This window comes from Macrosteles quadrilineatus, unplaced genomic scaffold (assembly GCF_028750875.1).
Source record: "Macrosteles quadrilineatus isolate MER2022 unplaced genomic scaffold, UCM_ALF_1.0 Scaffold_2__2_contigs__length_208266976, whole genome shotgun sequence".
Lineage (NCBI taxonomy): Eukaryota > Metazoa > Arthropoda > Insecta > Hemiptera > Cicadellidae > Macrosteles > Macrosteles quadrilineatus.
In genome coordinates this window covers 26,571,648-26,583,550 of record NW_026542595.1, presented here as the reverse complement: position 1 = coordinate 26,583,550, position 11,903 = coordinate 26,571,648, and the positions used below count along the sequence as shown (strand labels likewise).

Genomic DNA, 11,903 nt, shown 5'->3' with positions numbered 1-11,903 from the left:
TTCTGCCAAAAACCTATCAAAGAAGGCAGCTGAAGCTGAAAGTGAAAACTAACTTATATTAATGAATTTGAGGCAAGCAGTAGTGGGGCAGTCTGGATTCAATATTTGAAGAAATATAAGAAAAAGGACACATTTGAAAACTCACCTAATACAGAATAATCTATATATTAATAGGCAAGCATGTTATTTTAAAAACTTTTTCTCCGCTCGTGAGCATCGCAGGGAAAATATACGCATACTGTTAGAAATATATTTTCCTATAGATGTGCAGAATACCTTTATAAATTTAATAAACTGTATCAACAAACTGACACATACTTTCTCCCATAAGCTTGAAACCAACCTTTTATCATTGGTAAGCGGTGGGAGTGGGAGTAAGGGATGAATCACAAAAGTTGCAATAACTTTTGAAGATTAAAAAACTAGCTGAAATATCATGAATTTAAGTTATAAAATTGGGGGAACCTGACTAGCTTCTAGCCTTATTCAACCCTATTTTACAACTCAAAATTACATAAACAGCCTCCGAAATTAAAACAATAAAATACAGAGAGTCTATTATAGGGCCATTGCTATTTCTGAGCTACCTAAATTTAAAGGACATAAGCAGTTGAGTACTCTAGTAGTAAACCTGGAAGGTACAAAAACACTTTGATATACTAAATTATATGTGTTTTTAAGCTCTTTAAAAAGTTCTAGAGAGAAATTGGGAAATTTTGTGTTTTGATTTGAGGGTCAAAAATGAGAAAAACCATTTTTTACCCCATGATAAAACCGTAAAACCCCGTTCCCATGGTCCAATAATACTGGTTCGCAAACTTTATACCGCCTTACACCTTTAAACCAAATTTCATCAAAATCGCACATTAATTACTTAAGCTATCGCATTCACGGACGTAATCTTTACATACGTTCACGGACGTAATATTTACATATATAAATACCCCCGCCGCAGCAAACCTGCAGACTAAGCGAATTTCCATTTGCCTGATTGGATTTACACTAAAATGTCTCCTTAAAAATATCACATTCATTCCCTATTTAAATAGAATCAGTTTAACACATAGGTACTTAGGTTTGCTGCAACAGGGAGGGTAAAAGTGTTTTTTTATGTAAAATGTTAATAGTTACTAAGAAATAAAAACATTTTCCAAATTTGGAAAAAATATGTTAATAAACAAGCAAACCACAACAGTTTACTTATTCTCCATAAGAATAACATGGGAATTTTAAATTAACAATTTTTTGGAATTTTCTCCGTAACCATTAGGCGCATTATAACGCTTCAATATACTAAATTATTTGTTTTTTTAAGCTCTACAAAATAGTTTGGAAAGAAATTGCAAAATTTTATGTTTTTTGGGGCAAAAATTGGAAAACCCCATTTTTACCCCATAAACCCCCGTTCCCATGGTCCGATCATGCTGGTTCGCGAACTCGTTCGAATAAACGTAGGTTTACACGTTTGTACCAAATTTCATCAAAATCGGATCATTTTTGCTCGAGTTATCGCGCTAACGGACACATACATATATATATATATAAATATATATATATATATAAATATATATATATATAAATATATATATATATATAAATATATATATATATAAATATATATATATATATATATATAAATATATATATTTATATGAATTTGAACGGATGGTGTTTTTGGCCTCTAGGGACCTCAAAACGAAAAAAAAATCGGTCCCGGGTCCAGGTCTTACCATGAGTACTACGGTAATAGCTTATTCCCTATATGGGAAATTCGCTAAAATTTGAACGAATATTGTTTTTGACCTCTGGGGACATCAAAATTAAAAACTAAGTAGGTCCAGGGTCTAGGTCTTACCGTGCCACCTACGGTAATAGCTACTTCCTTATAGGGAAATTCGCTAAAATCAACTCTGGAATTTTTGCCCTTTCAAAAATGTCTTGATACTGTGATGTCAAAACTTTGAAAACATTAACTTTGAATATATTCGTTCACATATTTCACAGTCAGGTAAAGGGAACTGTCAAGATGTTGTGTGGTCCAAATACCAAATTTTTACAGAAATAGGCTTATTCTGAATTTCTGCTAAATCCGAACATGAATCGGTCACAGTTTGGAATTGGGACCCTACTGTAATAGTGTTTTGTGTTGAAAGTTGTATATTGTGACATTCCTAGTTCAGTTAAAGCATGCCTATTTCATATCGAGCCTGATCTGATTCTTGGAGAATTGGCTTAAATACTAAGCCTAGAGGCCTTCCCATAAGGTATTAAAAAACAAGATTTAAAATTAAGATTATTTAATAGAAATTTTTGAACTCATGCAAAGCTTTTCTTGTGCTTTCTCAGTCTCCCTCTTACAAGTTGCCTTAACTTATTCACCTGCATTTTACTTATAGGTTATTTTAATTTAAATCAAACAATCCATTGAAAGTCTTAAGAAGTTATTCAGTACTATCAGGTATGGTCTCGTTTAACAACATCTATTCCTCTTGGTGATTTTACTTTCAGGGTTTTTACTGAACAAAAATAACTGAGCAATATTTTCCCATACACATTACATGGGTGGACTGTTCTGGTTTACCGGGAACTAGGTATAATGGTGGAGTTGAATGGCTATCTGATGGACCTCATCAAATCATGTTGGTCACGCTGATGATCTCAATGTCATCGAGTGTATCGTGTCATTACGACCATGGCTGCCCTGGCTTCCTGTCTCTGCTCCTGTGTGCTCGCTGTCATCTTCATTGGTGTTGGCAATGCGACTGGGGATCTTTGTATAGTAAGATGGATAGATTTTAAAATTAAAATTTATTGATAAGTTAAACCTGATTAACTAGTATTTAATTTGCAGTTGAATAAAAAAAAAAAATTAATCTATACTATCTGAAAAACCATAAACAAAGGATACTAATAAACAAATTTCAAAACAATTACATGCCAGATTGGGAGGATGTTCCATTTGGAGTGCCTCAAGGATCAATTCTTGGACCATGTCTATTCATTTTATTTGTAAACAACCTAGGTAGTGTATAAAAAATTCCAATATTTTAGTACGCAGATGACAGCAATAATTTTCAAAGAGCAAAAAGGTGTCGACATTATTCACACAATCACCAGAGAGCTCCATTCTCTTGAGGACTGGTTTATTGTCAACGGCCTCTCCATGAAAGAATCCAAAACACACAACACAACAAATATACCATATACAACGATCACCATATAATATATACAATGATACAATTCTCTGCCTCCAAAATAAAAGACGAGATCACCCTAAATTCAAACTCAAATTTCATAGTTTCTCAAGATTCAGTTGATTATTTAGGAATAAAAATAGACTCACATTTAAATTGGCAAACTCGCATTAAAATGTATCAAAAAGATTCAAAATCCTCCAGATACACATTGCCATGAATATTTCAGTCAATTCAAAATTCTCACTTTATTCAGGTTTTATATTTATGATATTTCTCTTATGTGAGAGTCAGCCCTCTCACAACCATGATACAAGATACAAAAACTTAATAAAATCATTGCAACATAGACTAAAATTATTTCATTTATCCCCACAATATATGGGACCCAAAATTTATAATAAGCTGCCTTCAACAGTAAAAGAAATTGATTGCATATTGAAATTTAAATAAATACTTAATATGGCTTCTGGAGAAGGCATTTTTTCACTGGAAGATTTCCTAACAAATGTATAATTATTTTTAAGTATTCAATATTATGATTGTTGTTTTGTTGCTATAGATTTTATTTTAATGACAAATCACCTGTCAATCATTGATGTAACATGATGATAATAAATATTTAAAAAAAATATTGAGGTGGTGTCTGTCTGTATGTATGTCTGAGCGGCTGTCACTACTAAAATACTAAACCGATACACCCAAAATTAAGCCCAAAGACGGTCCACATATCTAGGAATGTCATAGGTCTAATAACTTCCCTGAGTTCCTCCCGGGCTACGCCCCTTAAATGTCCAAAGATTTGAGGTGGGGTTTTCAAAAGTAAATAAAATAAAATAATTGGTCTCCATGGAAGCATGAGAAAATTCACAATGCTTACCTTTGCGTTGACATTTCAATGTAAACAATCAGACCTGCCAAATGTTATTTCACAATTTCAGACAGCTGATCCAAAAAAGTTGAATAATAACTATTTACCTTACAAGTGTAGTAATAGTGTTTTTACATCACGCAGGTGAATGTTGTGCAACGAGCGGAAGCGAGTTGCATAATTTACCTAAGTGATGTAAACACGCTCTTGCGTAACGTGTAACGTACAAGATTTTACCTGACCCGACACTATACAGGGGGTTACGTACAATATTTTTCATTGTCCATTTCACTCATCTTCTTATAGTTGGTTTGATGTGTTAAGATAGTGTATGTAAATCAATTACTAACACTATCCTAAAGTAATAACTACCTGACAAGGCTTAGATCATTCACAGAGAAGATGGCACAGAGGAAACAAGCTTATGGTACAACTGTGCGGTTTCAGCTATGGATTGTTTGGGCGGAAATATAATTGAAACAGGCAAGGAAGAGCCCGAACGGCGAGCACTGTGCTTAAATTCCCATTCACAGGGTCTTCCTCCACCATGAGCATGGTAGTATATGATGACGAGGAGGGTGGTGCGGGACTTTGCCCTATACACCAGCACTAGTGCTAGACACTACTTATGTGTACCATGGAATGTATCCTCTGTTATTTACTACTCTGTGGAACATGATACCTACTTTCATGCCTCTCATGTTTTAAAATACAGCACCCACCATGTCAATTGTCTTACTCAAGTCACAGAAAACTCAAAAACCATTATTCATGGCATTGGACTGTATGGGGCAACTACAAATAAAAATTTAAATAAAATTCTAATCATGCAAGAAAAAGCCATTAGAACTATGTTACACCTTAAAAAGATAAACGAGTTAAATCTCACATTAAAAATCTAAATATTTTAACAGTTTTTGAAGCTTTTACTTTTGATATAGCATGTATAGCTAAAAGAGACAGCATAAATATGAGCGAGTTGTACCAGCCAAAGCTCGTACCTTAAATTTTCTACTCCTGTCGTTCTTTACGCAATCGTTGTGCATAACAGCATAATAACTATGGTATAAAGCACAGTACCAAGAAAGTTATGAAAACAATTTTATAAGCTATATTTTGTCAGCACTAAGCTACCTTTCCTGAGAGGTATAATACAAAACACATATGGGGAGGGAATGCACAACAACATTTATAAGGACTATTTTAGCGTTGAATAACAGAAATTGTCAGATCTATAGGTAGGTCTGCAAAAAAATATCATTGACAATAAAAAATAAAACTGATCCTTAACATGTTACTCAGGGCCAGTGGAAACTCAATGTTGAGGGAGTTGAAGAATCAAAGTTGACAATTCACCATTCCAGCACCTATGTACCTGAACTGTTCACCCATCTAGTGTGGCAATGGCGAGACATGGATAAGGTCTCTGGAACTATATGGGTCTCACAGCATCGTCACAGAGGTAAGCATCACCACCTTTGCACCTGAACTGTTCACCCATGTAGTGTGGTAATGGCTGGACCCAGATAAGGCCTCTGGCACTATATGGGTCTCACAGCATCGTAACGGAGGTAAGCATGATCACCTTTGTACCACATTCTTTGAAGGTCCTTCTACCAAGATTGGAGTGACGGTTGAACCTCTAGGGCCTTGGCCACACTCGTCTCAACATCCGGACCCACAGTTGGGCCTGGTGTTCCTCTGGTCTTTGGGGCTTCATCGAGATATGGGTCTTGCTCTAGATGAGCTAACCCATTAAGTGTTGGTGATGTAGCTTCTGGAGTCGCATCGATGTTTGATTCTGGCAGGGTTTAGGTTTTCTAGAAACCATAACATTCCCACCAGTCCAAGTTTTATCCAGTCTCGAGTTAATCTGCTGTGAGGATAAAGGTCGAGCTCAGGCAGAGCCCCGCATGCCCGGGTAAGGCTGTTACTCTAGGAAGTGGCCTGGTATCCTAGAGGCTCCTGTACAAATCACAGCTCGGGACCCCGGTGGCATTCACCTCTTTGGCACGGATCCCTTAACACCACTTTCGGCTGAAAGAAGGGAAGGGAGGGATAGAAGAAGAATTCTTCAATAGGAAAGCAAAGAAGAATGAAGAGCAAACAAAAGAAGAAGTATGCTGGCCATAGAACCCAGAACAAAGAAGAGAAGAGGGATCTGGGGGTTGGCTAGGGTACCTCCAGATCACCATACCATTGACTATAGGTATATATAGTCAATGGCCATACCCACAAGAGGCCTCCCGCGTAGTTGACAGACAACTACCCCTGAGGAGTAGTTACATAACTTACTTATTGTTTGCACATTATTGAGTCCCTGTGAAAAATGCTTTGTAAGAACCCAGAGAGTCCTTGAAAATCCCCTGATTTTTTTATTGCAGGTGCTGCAGACAGTAGTAGTAAGTGTTTAGAAGTTAGATGGTCACATGAGATTAAAAGCTTCCATTAACCTATGACTTTGTTATTGCCAAGTTAAGTCCATAGTAATGTGCCAAAAATACCAGGGCTTTTAATACCCTAAGCAATGGGGTAGTGGTGCTGGAATGTTTGGGAATGGTGTTCCCACTTTGTTATTTCCACAAAAATGTGCATATTAAGAGGTAAATTGTGTTTTCTTTGCAAGACGATGGTCAGCATTCCTACTCTAGAACATTTTTGACAACACCAATATGACCTTGTTCTGTGTTAGGCAAGTTCGATGGTGGGTTTGTGGTCCAGCCCAAGTCCCTGTTCCGTCTGCCAGCCAGTGTTGTGTGGACTCTGGTGAATGGCACACTGGCTGTCACCACTCATGGCCAACAGAATGAGTTGGCCTCCTACCCAGCCTGGCACATCACTGTGTGCGACCAACAATTCACATGGGGCATCACAGCTGATAACGAGATACATCTCTCTCATGGTAATACAACCATACTGCTTTGAAATGTTTCCCCATCTGAAATATTTTTGATATTATCAAACTCGTTTCAATAGATACTCTTGGACATTGTCATATAATTATCAGACTAGCAGCCAGAGTAACTTTGTGACTTCAAACTGACTTCACTGACTTGTAATTTTACCAAGCAAACCCTGAACATAACTTTGTAATTAATTTTTCCAATACAGTATGAAATCATACATAAAAAAGTGAAACAAACTTTAATTTTTAAAAACTTCTTTAGAAAAGTCCTTATTTCAGGCATCCTTAATTTCCTTATCATAATAATTTGGTGCTCTATTATTTTCATTGCGTGCATGATCTTTTCGAGGCCTCTTAGAAAAATTGTAAATACTAATGGTATCCAGCAAAAAGGACATAATTTCAAAGACATTATTTTCCAAACTTAAATATGGTATGTAATTTCAAAAACCGCATTAAAATCCCTATCATTTAATACTTGTTTTTATTATTTTCAACCCAATGTGGCCCAGTAATTCAATTTTGAAAAACATTTGTTTTCTCTGCACTAACCTGTATAATTAATTTTTCTTCATTCCAGGTAGTGTGAATGAAACTAGAAGTCTGGATGAAAGTTGGTCTGCAGGTGATGTGGTAAGCTTTTATTGTGTTACCCCATAAAACCTCCCATAAACCCCCGTTCCCACAGTCCGATTATGCTGGTTCGCGAACTCGTTCAAATAAAGGTTGGTTTACACGTTTGTACCAAATTTCATCAAATTCGGATCATTTTTGCTCGAGTTATCCCGCTAACAGACACACACACATATATATATATATATGATTTTGAACGGAAGGTGTTTTGGCCTCTGGGGACCTCAAAACAAAAAAGAAAATTGGTCCCGGGTCTTACCATGAGACCTACGGTAATAGCTTATTCCCTATATGGGAAATTCGCTAATATATGAAAAATTCGCTAACAGGAGGTGGAGACAATTAATAAGATGCCTTATGCGAATAAGAAGAGTAGAAGAAGAGAGGTCTGGTCTAACAGTAAGGAATCCAAATACACATCAATGAATACAAACCCTTATTTAAGAAGCGCAATGGCTTTGTTAAAAATTCAGTCTGGAAATATTTGAATTTTGGACAGTTCCCACGACGGCCGCTAGGTAGACTATCAGGAGCGCGCAAACTGACTCTGACAAAATTACAAAGAATTAGCTTAGAGAGAGAAAGATAGAGTAACAGTGGCTGCCGCGCGAGCGATCGTATCGGCGGCCATACGAAGCTCATTTTGGCGGCAAAATTCCAGTCTGAGTATTCTCTATAAGCATTTCGCTTCTTAAAAGGTTTGTATTCATCGGTAACACACTCACTTGGAGAGATGAATAATATTTGCCAGTTCTGCTGTGCAACTTACTTTGGAAGTGAGAAAAATTAATGAAGAATATAGGCCTACACATCGTGTTGTCACATTGGTAAAGTAAACTTGTCTAATGTCAGATCAAATGAATGCATGCAAGAAATGTTAACTAGTGACAGCTATGGGTAAGTCGGAGGAAAGAAAACACTAAAAAAGGCTAGATAGATTGTGAAAAATGATAAATTATTTACAAGAAGTGTTTTATATTAAACTGTTATTAACAGCGTGAGTACCTATATCAATTAGATATATAAGCATTTAGTTGAGTCTAAACTAGTAAAAAATTATGACTGTTATTAGTTTTGAAACTCCTGACAATTGCTCGATTTCGAGCAACACCCTAGTACATTATACTTATTGACATGAATAATTCAATCAAAATCTTTTATTGGCTAAAATGTTTTATTGGTTTGGTAGCAAATTTCATGATAATTTAGCTAGATAGCTTACTGCTTATAAAAATTAAAATTAAAAAAAAACATTCGATTTTGCAAGTGAAAAGAGTAATACATTTAAATGATCAATTTTATCTAGGCTACTGGAGACAATCTTCACATGTTATCCTCCCTGAATGAGGCTGACGATTGTCAATGTACTAGAGCAGCCTCAGTAGACTATCTATCTACTCACTAAAAGTTAACGGTGTCTTCACATCACAGAATTGATAGGCAGTTCAAAGAATTACTTTTGAATATTAAATTTAGTACAGACTGTACTGCTTCTTTTATTAGTAGCCAACGTATCTTGTAAATGTATTATATTTTTGTTATTACGAATAGATAGTAATAACTCTGTTAGGTAAACTTTGAATTAGTTAAATAGGTAGCCTAACAACCTTGATGGCATGATGACAGGAGGAGTTGCCCAGTCGTAGAAGAAGACAAGCAGAGTTCCCCGCAGAGCCTGATGCGGAGACTCTCCCCTTTCCACCCCCCACCAACCCCACCACCCCACGCAACTGGTGGCGCAGGTTCCTTGACTCTATAGGCTTCTCAAACGATGGTCTGTACCAATCAAACATTTGGTTGTTCTGCTTATTGTTTAATCCAGTATACTAGCTCTTACAAATCCTACACTTCTCCCTATCACCATAGACAAAAAGAATTAAATATAGACTGTCAGCCGTGCTGCGGTTACCATGGTTACCTTAAGTTCGGGCCCACACCACTGTAGTTTACGTAGCGCGTACGCTGTAACTACCGTGGCGATCCCAGCGGTGTGCGCCAGAACCTATGGTAACCGTAGCACAGCTGACGGTCTATATTTATTTCTTTTTGTCTATGCTATCACTGACCTCATAGGTTTGCTTATCAGATAGGATACATTACTATCAGCATGAACTTTTAACTTCATTTCACATTCTCTGTTGTTGAACACATTTATAAGACTTAAAATAAATTGTAACCTTAACAACATTTATTTTCACTAATTCTTTCATAGAAAGAAATATTGATTTATTTATGATCTGAAGCATAACCAATTTATTAGTAGACACGACACATAGTCTACAAATTCTACCACTAAGACAGGCTTATCTACATATAAATTGTATCTATTTTTTTATAACAGTTAATGCTCTTGTATGCTTGAAAACTATGCAGTGGTTATAGATAAACAATGTTACAGGGGGCAGAGCTCGAAGTTGGATCTGGGAATTGACGGAGACACTGTTCAAGTTTATCTTTGCATCTGCTCAACAAAGGTCACCCTCTAACATCCCCATCAACCCTAACTCTGAAGTGTTGCCTCTGACAAGCAACTCTTAACAGACAGTGGCTGGACTCCAGAGAACATACCAGCAAACTTCAACTGATCAAGAAAACCATTCATGTTTGTAAAGTTTTATGACAACATTAGCGACATCTTATACATTTCTCTCGAATAAATTTAATAAAATTAATAAATTCAATAAATTTAATAGTGAAGATTCCTATCCTTTTCAGTTATTGCTCTGTTTATTAAAGAAATCTCTTATTTCCCCAGGATGTTTTCTTATATTTATCCACCTACTTATAAAAGACATATACCATTCACTCTCTGATCACTATATCACTAAAACTGAAAAACAAAAGAACTCAGGAATCGAATGGAGGTTCCACGCTATAGATAAGTAAGTCTTGAATTATTCGTAGAGTGGAGGTGCGTAGGGAAAATCTAGTTATAGTTACAATGTAAAAACAAATTTAAACAATAGAACAGAATACATACAGACACTTGAAAAAGTGGGCGTCCTTGCACTGATTATAGTACCGGTTGCTAAATGCTGAACTTACTTACTTTTGCCGCACTCCAGTATTCCAACCAAACAACACAACATAGTGTGCTTTTATTAGGCACGTAATACATGTACGCTTGAAAATAAGTTGGCACCACTTAAAGATATACTATACGACTACAATCAGCTGTTGCAGTGTTTCCCATTTCGTTCAATGCTTGGATTTAACCTAACCTAATACATTTTGTTTAGTGTTTGAAAGACTAATTATTTCTAGGTTTTATAATAACTGTAGGACAAATATAATGTGTAACACAAGTGCAAATTGCCCTTGCTGCACTCGAGAAACTTTCCACACTCACCTGCGGCTCGTGCGTGAACATTTCTCTTGTATGCAGCAAAGTGCCACTTCACACACTAGTTACACAAATAACTAAACTATTCTCATTACTATTTACAAAACGTGAAAATAAATTGGGTTTACAAAACAGACACCTGATAATAAATAAACTTTCATATCATCTGTAGTATGACTGTTACCTTATTACAAATAACTAGAGCGAGCTGGTCTAGTAATTAGAGCGCAGGACTTTGGTTCCTGAGGTCCCGGGTTCAAATCCCGCCAAAAACCAACAATTGATTTTATCCAAGTGATAATACCCCTGAAGTAATGTGAAAAATGATTCCGAGCTCGTGCCTATAGCGTCCTAGGGAAAAAATTACAAATAACAAAAGGCAGGCATTTTCAATACATTCCCTTATTTGCATAGTCATGCTGAGAGTCTAAGATTTTCTCTTGGAGGTCTTGGTCTTGGTCGAGGCAAAGGCTTCCACCCGCATATTTAATAATACTGTAACTCTACTTGTTGAATGCATTGTAGTAGGAGTAGGACAACCAGCAAAGTCCGCGTTACTATAAAAAGCACTCCAATAGACGTGTTTTAGGTTTAGATTGGTACACTAGCTTCTGGTCCACAGTGCCGGCCAAATAGCGTATAACACGCTTTGCTCATGTGGCATCATCTTGAGTTTCTAAGTGACGTGACAGAACAGTTACACTAAATGCAATGTCAAAACGAGTACAGTGGGCAACAAAAGTAGAGCTCCAACTGCCGTTTGGTATGAACAATCGGAGGCTTTCCCTACTGTTTGAGCAGTGAGCTTCTCTATGTAAGTACTGGCTTGCATCCTTCCATGTTAAATCGGGAAATGATTTTCTAGATATACGCTGATTGACAGACCAAGAGATATCACCACCACTTTGAGAGATTTAGAGTCTGAGAATGTATGATACTTCTTTAGCAACGATTTCA

General features: G+C 36.5%; 1 protein-coding gene across 1 annotated transcript; it reads left to right on the top strand.

Annotated features, from left to right (window-relative positions):
- Positions 1-2,674: 2,674 nt before the first annotated feature.
- LOC128987455 (uncharacterized) lies at positions 2,675-10,267 on the top strand. Its single transcript, XM_054408302.1, has 6 exons — positions 2,675-2,779; positions 5,368-5,527; positions 6,758-6,967; positions 7,551-7,603; positions 9,230-9,377; positions 10,002-10,267. The coding sequence occupies exons 1-6, from the start codon at positions 2,693-2,695 to the stop codon at positions 10,139-10,141; spliced, it is 798 nt and encodes a 265-aa protein (XP_054264277.1). The 5' UTR covers positions 2,675-2,692; the 3' UTR covers positions 10,142-10,267.
- The last annotated feature ends 1,636 nt before the right edge of the window (positions 10,268-11,903 follow it).